The sequence below is a fragment of the Megalobrama amblycephala genome, unplaced genomic scaffold (genome assembly GCF_018812025.1).
Source record: "Megalobrama amblycephala isolate DHTTF-2021 unplaced genomic scaffold, ASM1881202v1 scaffold431, whole genome shotgun sequence".
In the NCBI taxonomy this organism is placed as follows: domain Eukaryota; kingdom Metazoa; phylum Chordata; class Actinopteri; order Cypriniformes; family Xenocyprididae; genus Megalobrama; species Megalobrama amblycephala.
In genome coordinates, this window is record NW_025953375.1 from 54,712 (window position 1) to 67,879 (window position 13,168).

At 39.9% G+C, this 13,168-nt stretch overlaps 1 protein-coding gene across 1 annotated transcript in view; it reads right to left on the reverse strand.

Annotated features, from left to right (window-relative positions):
- The window catches only part of LOC125261560 (hydroperoxide isomerase ALOXE3-like), a 76,178-nt gene that overhangs the window by 21,992 nt on the left and 41,018 nt on the right, over positions 1-13,168 (reverse strand). Inside the window, exons 6-12 of the mRNA XM_048180110.1 lie at positions 3,745-3,845; positions 3,485-3,654; positions 3,234-3,377; positions 2,842-3,045; positions 2,177-2,263; positions 1,743-1,912; positions 106-227 (exon numbers count right to left, since the gene is read on the reverse strand). Of these exons, the coding sequence (XP_048036067.1) occupies positions 106-227; positions 1,743-1,912; positions 2,177-2,263; positions 2,842-3,045; positions 3,234-3,377; positions 3,485-3,654; positions 3,745-3,845 (998 nt within the window). The remainder of the gene's footprint in view (positions 1-105; positions 228-1,742; positions 1,913-2,176; positions 2,264-2,841; positions 3,046-3,233; positions 3,378-3,484; positions 3,655-3,744; positions 3,846-13,168) is intronic.

Here is a 13,168-nt window from a genome sequence, read left to right on the forward strand (position 1 = left end):
ACATCTATTGTGTGGCTCATCATGCGGAAAAGGTTCGCCACCCCTTGTCTAGACACATTTTTTTTCTTCAACTGCAACAGCCCTGATAATGGACTGGTAACAGACCTGAGCCATCTCTTCCCAGGAAGCCATTGGTGAATATCTCACTGATCCAATCCTGCAGCTCTGTGTCCTTCTGCACGTCTGCATCACATTGATAGTAGTGTGACAAGAAAGCTGCAACAAACCTGTAAGCAACCTCACAGTCAGATGTATTCCAGGTTTACATATTTACAGCTTGACTTTTTTTGTAGATTTATTTTGCACTATTTATTAAGCAGGAATTTATTCAGTGACTTGCAACACAGTACATATAGAGCATGTGCTTACTGACTATTAAACCCATGAACCTACATTTGTTGAAATATGAATCAGAAAGTGCACCAGGGTGTATTAGTTCAGCCCTAAAAACTGGATGTATTATGTAACACACACATACACATAGTTGGAGAGTAGAAAGCATAAAGCCTATTAAAAGAGTATGAACATGGGGGCTTGAGAGGAAATTGTTGAGTGCCTTGAAATAAATCTTATCCAACTCTTATCCAACTCTGTGACTGGAACTCAGTATCTTTTATTATTCACATCTCATGTGCTACATCTTCACTTTTTTTGCCTTCTCACTCTCACACCAAAGCTTCCTCTAGTGGCTTGCTCAAGGACACCACAGAAATCTTTGTTTAAAAGTGATTGGTATGACAAAGGCATTATTTTTATTCATGATTTATTAGATGATAATGGCCTTTTTTTCTCACAATGATTTTATTAATAAATACAGGGTTAGAATAACAATAAAAGTTTATGATAAGGTATGCAGTGTTATACCCACTGGATTGTTAAGAATAATCCAAAGCAGTTTTTATGATCCTTTATCTAGACCTGTAGTTTCTCTTCCCTCTTTAAAAATATGTAATGTAGACCTTTTAGACAGTAAGTGTAATAAACTTATTTACAAAGAACTTAAACGTATCATCACTGATTATCAGTGTTATTTTCTGGGAGATGTTGAAACTTCAGTAAGGGATAAAGCTTTTACCTGTTATATGACATACCCTGTTGCTCCAAAGGTCAAGGAGACAATAATGAGACTCATTATTATGTTCAGGATTTGCCCAGTTAGTGATTTTATACAAAAACTTCATTTTGAGGTGGATCCTTGTGGTTTTTGTTCTTCTTTTCCTGAAACACCTGATCACCTTTTCTTTTACTGTGATGCTACTTCTAAATTTTGGTTTGATATACATAGCTGGTTGTCAGTAAAAAGGGAGACAATTCCTCCTATAACTCAACAAGTTTTTTGTTTTTTTAAATATGATTTAAATCCATCCTTCTCTGATGTTAATTTTGTTTTATTGATGGGTAAATATCATATCCATATTTGTAAATGGAAAAAGTGTAAGCTCTACTTAAACATTTTCACAAACTCACATAAAAATGTTAAAGAGTTTCAAATGCTTCAGAAAACATAATAGAAAATCTGAAACATTGTGTTTATCTTTGTCAATTATTTTAGTCTCTCTTTTTCTTTGACGTCTACATTGGCTAACTCTATGTCCTCATCCCTGCTCTGTTGTTTTTTTTTTTTTTTTTTTTAATGTAAACTCTAAATGTTTGTTTCAATGGAAGTGCCTTACATTGTTCCTTGTCTTATGTACCTTAAGCAATAAAAAAATACACTAGATTAACTCCACTGGTAGTCATACTTGTTGATGATGTTCCACAGTTTCATCCCATCATCTCTGTAGTAGTAGTAGGGTACATTCTCCAGGCCTCTCTCAGAGATGTTCTCAGGAAGACAGAGGGCGCTGTAGGTCAAGGAGGCAGTAGCACGCTTCAGCAACTTTGCCAATGACTCTCCACCTACTCCTGCATACTAAGAGTTAATGGAGAAAAGACACATGACTTAAAGTTAGGTGGAAGGCTATAAACAAAGTTCTGGCACCACAAACCCCATAATAATTTACCCAAAAGTTAAATAAAAAATTATAATTTTTGGTCAGTCATCATATTTTTATTTATTTTGTTTTTATAACCAATCTCACAAGATATGTTTGCAGGTACATAGGATCATGAGGGGGAAAAAAAGTGTATTGGATTATAATTGAAAATTGAACTTCTTTAACCGCCATGTGCATACCATGGTAATGGCCCCATCCTTGGATATCAGCTGATTCCGGGCCATGATGTTGATCTGGAGCGTGTATCGGATATGGGGAAAGAGGAGCTACAGAAGGAAAAGTAAGCAAAAGATCTGCATTCACCACATTCTTTCAAGATAAAAATATATGAATGAATGAATTTTAATTCCTTGTGTGTTAGTGCTTGCGTTATTGCGTGTGTGTGTGTGTGTGTGTGTGTGTGTGTGTGTACCTGTACCTCCAAGCCTTCTTTTGTAGGTGACTCCCTATATTCCATTCCTTCAAGTTACTTTTACATAAATTACAGAATGATTCCATTTTTTTGAGAAATGTTACAGAGAGGTGAATGGGTTTGAGTAAGACATTAGTAACCCCTCATGTACCTAATGTTCTGTGTAGGCTGTGTTCACAGGCTATAGATGAGTCAGACCTGCTCTCCAAAAGGCAAATACTGAAGGGGAGCAACACCTCTGAGGTAAAATAGACAAGTGAGACCACAGACTACAACTCAAAAACTCCCCTGCCGTCAAATAGTATAGAAGTAACTTTATTCAACTTTTCATTCTCTCTTTCTCTCTCTGTGGATGTGGCATTGTCTGGAAAATGCCCCTGTTTTTCTAAAAGCCCTCACCTTTCACACATAAAACCAACTCATGTGCGATACCTTGTAGAGAGGGTGTGGAGAGGGAAGATTGCGCAATGTCGCCACAGTGAACACCTCTGCCAGCAGGTGAGTTCTCAGCAGGTGAAAGTCGACCTCGTGAACGCCAAACTCTGCATTTCGGACGAAGATCTTGGCCAGTATCCAATCGGTCTTTGAATCCGTTGGGAGGAAGATCGGATTCTCTTTGCTGGGCTTTTGCTTTAACTATGCAGATTAAATTTGAACATGCATGAAAATGGTGCAAACGATTTCTGAGGGAACCTGGGTTATGATTTTTCTCTCTTTCAAGAAAAAGGATTTCCAAGATATCTGTCATAAGTACTCCATGAAGACATTGACACTTTAAAAAAATAAACTTTCATAGATTGCTGTGCTTCAGATGCAAGATTCACCTGTATGGCGATGGGCAGCATCATGCCATGGGGATTACAGTACAGCAGGACCAGGGGAGCCGTGAGATACTGCTGCCTGCCACTGATTATATTTCCCACCAGCTCATCCAATATCTTGTAGTCAGACAGGAAGATGTTCCCTTTCTGGGTGTGGGGGGTAGATCACAAAAAATAATTAAGAAACACAGGAAATTAGACAAAACCAAACCAGACCCAGTAATTCCAAATCATGCCAGAAGCGAGTATTGTACCTTCATTTCCTGCTTCAAGCTGCTCCCTCTTAGGGAGTCTTTGACCATGTCATCTGTGACGGGGAAATTATCGGGCAGCTTTGAGCAGCGCTGGATCATCATGGGATTGAGGCCATTCAGAAACTGGTAGCCAAAGAACTCATCCTCATCCCAGTGCTCCTGAATGTATTCTGCAAAGCATGCTATTTCAGAACATATGCTACAGTACAGACAGTACTTAATTTGTCATTTTGAACATTTCATTCTTTCAAGATGAATACCAAAGGTTTTGTTTCTGATTTTAAGGATTCTGGCCAGTTCACTGAAGCTTGTCCACAATCTTCTGCTGTCAGCCAATCCCTGTAGCTTCAGATCAGCTAACCTACACACACAGAATACACAGGGACACAGTGCAAACATCTTTAAGGCCTGCATAGGGAGCAATGACATGTCCTCTCTCAAGATCCATAAAGGTACTAAAAACACATCTAAATCAGTTCATGTGAGTACACTGGTTCAATATTAATATTATAAAGTGATGAGAATATTTTTCATGCGCCAAAAGAAAAACAAAATAACGACTTATAAAGTGATTTCAAAATACTGCTTCAGGAAGCTTCGGAGCGTTATGAATCAGCGTATCAAATCATGATTCAGATCGCCTGTCAAACCAGCAAATGGCTGAAATCACATGACTTTGGTGCTACGAACTGCAGATTCGACATGCTGATTCATAATGCTCCGAAGCTTCCTGAAGCAGTGTTTTGAAATCGGCCATCACTTTGTCATTATTTTGCTTTTTTGGCGCACCAAAAATATTCTCGTCGCTTTATAATATTAATAATGAACCACTGTACTCACATGAACTGATTTAAATATGTTTTAGTACCTTTATGGATCTTGAGAGAAGAAATGTCATTGCTCCCTATGCAGGCCTCACGGAGCCATCGGATTTCAACTAAATATCTTAATTTGTGTTCCGAAGATGAACGAAGGTCTTATGGGTGTGGAACTGCATAAGGGTGAGTAATAAATGACAGAATTTTCATTTTTGGGTAAACTAACCCTTTAATAGTGGAACTAACCTTGATATACTACCTATGATACATCCTAGCTGTAGTTGGTAACATCATCTTTGTAGTTACTATTATATTAGATATTAAATTATTACTGTCTTTTATAAGACAAAGCTATTTTGTGAATGCCATCTACTTCCAAGTTAAGTCAAGTCAAGTCACCTTTATTTATATAGCACTTTTTACAATGCAGATTGTGTCAAAGCAGCTTTACAGTGATAACTGGTATATAATTTTGGCTGCACAGCAGCTCTTAAAGAAAATGGTGTCAATGCAGGCAGATGCAAAGCACTGTTGAATATCAAATGTCAAGTGTCCCCAACTAAGCAAGCCAAAGGCGACAGCAGCAAGGAACCCAAAATCCAACAGGTGACATCAGGTGGCAAACAAGTGGCAAATAGGTGTTAAAATGGAGAGAAAAACCTTGGGAGAAACCAGGCTTAGTCGGGAGGCCAGTTCTCCTCTGGCGAACAGTGCTTTGTTACGATTCAGGTAGCTATCATAAGTCTGATAGGATCGCAGCAATCAATGTATTTATTTCAGTTCCATCCAGTTGAGGATCGTATTCATCACGCTGGTATGGACGGTTTGTTGAGGAACTGTGCTACTGGCTGTCGTGTTGATGAGGCCTTCACAATGGATGATCTAGTTTACTCAATCTCTGCTGATACTTCAGGGCTGCGTTGTGGTCGTGTCAAGGCGCAGGTCCTCGATCTCACCTGGATACGGCCCGGATCCGGTTGACTACGGTAAATCTCGGGATAAACAGAGAGACTAATATTAGCGTAGATGCCATTCTTCTTCTGATGTAACTGATGTTCCTGATTCCAGCTGACCTAATTTATGCAGCCTAACAATCCTTTAACGGATTTGAAAATATAAATTGATAATGTGTTATGTGTATGCCAGGTTAAAGAGATGCGTTTTTAGTCTAGATTTAAACTGACAGAGTGTGTCTGCTTCCTGAACAATGCTAGGAAGATTGTTCCAGAGTTTAGGTGCCAAATAGGAGAAGGATCTACCGCCTGCGGTTGATTTTGATATTCTAGGTATTATCAGCTGGCCTGAATTCTGAGATCGCAATAGACGTGAAGGACTATAAATGCTTTAAGAGCTCGCTCAGGTACTGGGGAGCTAAACCATTTAGTTTGTAAGTAATTAGCAAGATTTTAAAATCTATACGATGTTTAACAGGATGCCAATGCAGTGTTGACAGAACTGGGCTAATATGGTCATACTTCCTGGTTCTAGTAAGAACTCTAGCTGCTGCATTTTGTACAAGCTGTAGTTTATTTATCAGGCAAGCAGAACAACCACCCAGTAATCTAGCCTTGAGGTCATGAACGCATGAACTAACTGTTCTGCATTTTTCATTGAGAGCATATGTTGTTCTGTAGTTTAGATATATTTTTAAGATGGAAGAATGTGGTTTTAAAGATGCTAGTAACATGGCCTTCAAATGAAAGATTGGTATCAAAGAGCATACCCAGGTTCCTAACTGACGACGAAGACTTAACAGAGCAGCCATCAAGTGTTAGACAGTATTCTAGGTTATCATGTGAAGAAGATTTTGGTCCAAAAATTAGAATCTATGTTTTTTAGAAGGAAATTACTGGTCATCCAATTTTTTATATCAGCTACACATTCTGTTAATTTTGTGAATTGGTAAGTTTCGTCAGGGCGTGAAGAAATATAGAGCTGAGTATCATCAGCGTAACAGTGAAAACTAACGCCATGCTTCCTAATGATATCTCTCAAGGGTAGCATGTACAGAGTGAAAAGCAACGGTCCTAGTACTGAGCCTTGCGGTACTCCATATTGAACTTGTGATCGATATGACATCTCTTCGTTTACTACTACAAACTGATAACGGTCAGATAAGTATGATTTGAACCATGACAATGCAATTCCACTAATGCCAACATAATTTTCGAGTCCATTTAAAAGAATGTTGTGATCAATAGTGTCAAATGCAGCACTAAGATCCAGTAACACTTACATGTTTCCCGGAAGACAAATTAAGTAAGATTTATCTTGATCTTCAAATTCAAAAAGTGTTTGAACCCTTTTTAATAGTTGTGTTTGAGTCCCTCAAATATCTTATTCAGGACAGTAGTAAATAAAAAAGAACACACATTTTGCATGATCCCTCTTATTTTGTTAAAATGTAGCGCCCCCTTTTCCCTGATTACAACCAGAGCAGCGCACCGGGTTCTTAAAGTGTCTCTCGACTATGCACTAATGCTATCCTCCCCCTATGTCAGCTAGGAAATGTTACTGTATAATGACTTCAATCAACACAAATAGGTAAGTATAACAAAATTAACCTTTAGGTTTATTTATACACAGTAAAATAAAATAAATGTGTAAATATATGTTTAAATGTCAAATGTTCACTAAACTTAAAATTAAACCATACACTTGTCTTGTGTCTTTCTTTTCCTTTGAGGAAAATATGCAATCACATCAAATAATCAGTTATGACAGATCAATCCTTCCTTAATATCTCAAATAAACAAATAATATCAATACAAAATATTTGTTTCACAACCAATAGTTGAAACAATACCTTTTATAACTTTTGAGTGGCCACTCACATAGGCGCACATGCACACACACACACCTCACAAGTCCCATCCCCTCCCCGTTGCAGGCCTGGACGTTGCTAGAGATCGTTGGGGCCGTGAAACAACAAATGGCCACTTCACTCTATTGAGCAAATAAAATGAAATAAGATCACCTGACTTCCTCGATTATCAGCGTTCTAATCAGACTCCTCTGAAGCTCGGACACATGCGCTCTCTCTCTCTCTCTCTCTCTCTCTCTCTCACATGACGATGTTGCGCTGATCATGTCCCATGGTGCCAGAGGTATTCTAAATCACTCGGGGATTTAGAATGCTATCTGGGTCTTTGTTGATCCAGCAAAACTCGTCAAATTAGACAAAATAAACGTTAATGCAGTCCAGTGTACGTGAATGTCCGGTTTTCCATCGTATTCTCACACTAACGACTGAACTCTGCACAAGTATAAGCAGGTTTTCTGTTGTAGTGCTGAGTAACGCGCATACACTTTCATCAATGTCCTTAAACTCTCAGATATGAAGAAATGTAAGTTTCAACAACTTATAAAGTGTTTACATATACATTTCTTCTCCGCCATCCGAACAACACTATCATGCGTCCCTCTATAGGTTCCTCTTCTTACTCTAGTCCAATCAGAATCGCACTCTCACACGTGAGGGCAGGAACAAATAAAACAACAACCTATCAGCAACAATTAATACTAACTTGCTAGGCAAAAGCACATTTTCGCAAGTGCATTACATACAAACTTTAAGTATCACCGTAATTCTTAAAATATCACATGTACATAAGCATAAATGATGTACTCCCATCGAATGTATTCCAAATGAACCCTCCTCATGAATTAGATATTATTTACTCAATAATAACTTGTTTATTTTACCCAGCATTAACCCATTCTGTTATTAACTCAACATAATAATAATAACCCTATCTGGGTTACACTCTCCCCCTACTGAAATACTCATGTCCCCATGAGGTTCCCAACTACAACTGTAGCAAAACTTCAGACTTCAGGTTTGGATGCACATTAACACAATGTTCACATGTGGCCATTGGGTGACACCACAATGTATTGCAAGCACTCTTCACCTTAGAAGACTCTTGAATTTTCACTACCATACCCCTATATATGATAGTTAAGGGTCTATCAGTAGATTTTTCAAGTGCATCATAACTTAGTTTCTGAACTGGTTTTATCATCCTCTTTGGACGATTTCCAACTCTTCCATGTTCTTCTTCTCTTGTAACATTCACTGACTCATTGACTTCTTCGTCAGAAACTGAATCTCCCAAGTTCTCAGGCATCTGTGCTGAAACACTCTCCACATCATCATCTGGCAAATCTCCTCCAGTCACTTCCACCTGAGCAGGATCCTTTCGAGACCTAGTAGGGCTCTTCACTTTCTCCCTCTCAGAGGATGGAAAAGACAGTTTTCCAAGGTCTACTGTTTGTTCAACTGGGTAATATGCACAATGACTACTGTCATCACTGTCATAAGTTATGTCCACACATTTACAACTATCTGGGTCCACTCCATGTCTTATTGCCTTTTTCTGTGTTCTCTTCACAGTTTTGGATCTGGTCACCATGTGGCGTGGAACTTCATTCCTTTCAGCAGGTAAGTTTATCCTCACTTCTTCTCCAATTGGCAACAAGTGATCCCGGTGCAGAGTTCTCACACCTGTTCCTGTCTTTTGCTTAACCCTGTACACAGGCAGATTCTGCAACTTCTCCAGGACAAGGTAAGGTACTGAGTTCCATCGATCTTGTAACTTTTGTTTCCCAGTCGTTGCAAGATTCTTGACCAGCACACAATCCCCTTTTTCAAGCACTCTAAACTTCACTCTCTGATCAGAGTCTTTTGTTCCTTTGCTGTGTCTTCTGCGCATTTTGCAGAGATAACTTATATGCATGTCTTAAGTACTCTTTCATACTCTCCACATACTTTTGATGATTTGCTCCCCTCTTTCCATCTGCAGGATTTCCAAAGTGCACATCTATCGGGAGACGAGCTTCTCTTCCAAACATGAGATAGTAAGGAGAGTATCTCATTACTTCACTTTTAGTACAGTTATATACATGTACTAACTGACTCACACTCTGGCTCCACCTTTCTTTCTTAGCAGTATCCAGCGTACCCAACATGGATAGAAGAGTGCGGTTGAAGCGTTCCGGTTGGGGATCTCCTTGAGGATGGTAGGGTGACGTTCTCGTCTTTCGGATCCCCAGGAATCCAAGTAACTCCTTGATTAGTCTGCTCTCAAAATCATGGCCCTGGTCAGAATGAATTCTGGCAGGCAAACCGTAATGTACAAAGAACTTCTCCACTAAGATCTTTGCAACCGTTAACGCCTTCTGATCTCTTGCAGGATAAGCTTGCGCATAACGGGTAAAGTGGTCGGTCACTACAAGAACATTGGCAACTCCCTTTGAATCTGGTTCAATTGACAGAAAGACAATGCAAACAAGGTCCATTGGCCCACTACTTCTAATATGATTCAGGTAGGCTGATTTTTGTGGCAGAGTTTTCCTCGCAATACATCTTTCACAATTCTTCACATATTTCTACACTTCACTAGTCATATGTGGCCAATAGAATCTGTCTTTACACAATTCAGTGGTTTGCTCAATCCGTAGGTGAACTGACTCATCGTGAAGAGAATTCAAGACCTCATTTCGGTATTTGTCAGGCAAGACTAACTGCTCTTTCGCCTTTCCAATAGAGTTCTTTGTTACTTTGTACAAAAGATGATGATAAATGGCCAACTTCTTACCCTGTTGCCTCAATAAATTCTCTGAAACATTAGAACTCATTGAAGTATTGAGGAATATCTATCCATTCTGTGGTCCGACCAGTATCCAAAGGATAACATGACAGTACATCAACATCCGTATTCTGACTACCAGGTTTATACTGGAGGCTGAAATCATAAGTGGCTAAGGCAGCCAACCACTTATGTCCAGTAGCATTGAGCTTTGCACTTGATAGAACATATGTAAGGGGGTTGTTGTCCGTCCTTACTGTGAATTTTGTTCCATACAGGTAGTCATGGAATTTATCAATGACTGCCCATTTCAGAGCCAGGAACTCCAACTGATGAATGGGATATCGTTGCTCAGCTGTACTCAACTTCCTGCTGGTGAATGCAATTGGTCTCAACCCCTCAGGGTATTCCTGATTTAACACGGCACCCAGACCTTGTAAGCTGGCGTCCACATGCAATATGTACTGCTTAGCTGGATCTGCGTACGTTAGAACTGGTGCATGGGTAAGACAATGGATAATGGTATGGAAGGCTTCTGTACACTCCTCAGTCCACCGCTCTCCAAAGGGTTCCAGCTCTTGGTAATATTTGCCTTTGGTTGCTACTTTCTGTTTACTCCTCACTGGTGCATACCCTTTGGTCAGTTCCATTAATGGCCGTTAACTATCTTGGAGTAATTCTTGATGAATCTGCGATAGAATCCACAGAATCCAAGAAACGATCTCAATGACTTTAGATCACGAGGTATCTTCCATTCATTTACAGCCTTCACCTTTTCTGGGTCTGGGGTTATGCCCTCTGCAGACACAATATGTCCCACATACTTGACAGCTGGCTGGCAAAATTGACACTTGTCAACAGACACTTTGAGCCCGAACTCTTCCAATCGATCCAGCACTTTCATCAACCTTTCTTCATGCTCTCTAATGTTCTTCCGAAAACAATTAGATCATCTAGATACACTATATCTTGTAGCAAGTGCATATCTCCAACTGCCCTCTCCATCAATCGTTGAAACGTTGCTGGCGCTCCAGATATCCCTTGTGGCATCCGCTCGAATTGGTAGAATCCAAGAGGACAAATGAATGCCGTCTTTTCCTTATCTTCAGCAGCCATTTCAATTTGATAGTAACCACTCCTCAAGTCCAAGACGGAGAACCACTTGCTTCCCGACAAACAATCCAGAGCGTCCTCTATCCAGGGAGTTGTATATTGATCCGGTACGGTTCTGGAATTCAGAGTTCTATAATCAATGCACATTCTAATAGCACCACTCTTCTTACGAGCTATGACTATGGGTGACACATAGGGACTCCTTGATTCCTTTATTATACCGGCAGCCAGCAAATCCTTCAGATGACGGTGCACATCATCGATGTCTGCTGGGGCAATACGCCTAGACCTCTCCCTAAAAAGCGTGCAGTCATTCAGCCTGATAGTATGAGTCACATCTTTTGCTTTTCCCACATCCTATTCTGATATAGAAAACATATTTCCTCGCTCAGACAGCTTCTTTCTTAATCTTTTCTCCCAATTAGGCGGTATTGGAGAATCGCCAAAGTTAAAGATATTCGGATTCAGCTTCCTGACAGCGGTCTGATCTCCCTGCGCGACTGTAACAATGTCGGTATGGAAAACATTTGCCATCATCGTCCCTGGAGGAATGCTTATATCTTTCTCAGTCTCATTGCACACAAGCAATTTGAAGCTATCCACGTCTATATCAGATGAATACAGGACAGATGATGGGACAAATACTCCAGCAGGTAATAGGTTCTCATCAGTGGCTTCCACTAGAAGAATATCTTCTCTCGCCTTAATTCACATTTCACACATTTATTTGAATAGCGCTTTTCACGATACATATCATTTCAAAGCAGTTTTACAGAGAATGCATGTCAACATCACAATTTAAAGAATGCAGTTAGCAAATAATGTAATAATTTAGGCAATTAATTTACAATCACTGTTAGCAGTTTAACTGAAGGCAGAAGCAATGAACTCCTGGAAAAATGAATTACATTAACAATAATTAGGATATAGAAATTGGGTAATGTGCATGTTGATCCAGATGATTGCATCTTCTGAAATCCTCGCAGGAGTTGGCGCCGTCTCTTCATAGGTGTTGGTCATCTGAGGTCTTCTTAAGAGGCTGGATCCAAACTGATGTCCTCTCTAGTCACCTCGGGAGGTAAAACAGAAAAGCAAATGGAGAATAATTAGCGTAGCTGCTGTTCATAACATTAAGCAAAGATAGTCATGTGCAATTGATCTGGTATGAGATGCATTATGTGAATGCTTGGCTAAAGAGATGCGTCTTTAATCTAGATTTAAACTGGGTGAGCAAGTCTGAGCCCCTAACATTATCAGGAAGGCTATTCCAGTGTTTCGGAGCCAAATGTGAAAACGCTCTCCCTCCTTTAGTGGACTTAGATAGATCCTTGAGTTCGACTTTACACTCAGCATACTTTTCACCCTTCTGAGGTACTGTTAAGGATCCAAGTCCCATCCATTTAACACTTCCTTCAACTGAGTCAGTAACTTCCTCTTTCCATTGCATATGCTGGACACAAGGTATAGAAACAGTTGACTGAATCCTTAGGGAATGTGCAGCATCCGAAACTCCTGACTCCTGGCCAAGTGAAATCAGTCTTTGCAAAAAACTTGCAATGGTTCTGATGATTACAGGAACCTGTTGAGGACCTTGTGGTTCTGGACACACCAATGCTAAGACAGGTACTGTTTCTTTCACTCCAGTAAATGAAATGGCACATCCACTAGAATGTATCCCTTATATGGATAGTTACAGGCACTTAGTCCCCAGATAGACAATCCAGTCAAAGGTTGAATGGGAATCTGTGGTAAGTACTTGGCATGCCACTTGTCAAAAACAATGGTAACTTGAGATCCACTGTCCAGTAAAGCACTGCATGGACATCCATTCAATTCTACTGAAATGGTTGAGACTGGTCCCACTAGACCCATAGGCACAAATTCCTTCTCACTGACATCAGTTAGTCCCTTCTTGGAGAAACAATCTGGACCACGAGAAGCAGCAGGATCTTCCTTCGCTCTGCTCCCTTCTGTTTTAGCCCTTTGGTGGGATCTCACCAGCTTTTGTATGACTTTGCCAGTATTCTCTGGTGCTCTGCACTTAGTGGCTATATGTCCGTCTTCCCCGCAACGGTAACAGAAGAAATCCTCCTTAGGCTTCATTGGTTTCTCATTGAGTCGTGAAGGCATTGCTTTGTAGTCCAGGCTAGTTTTAGTTTGAA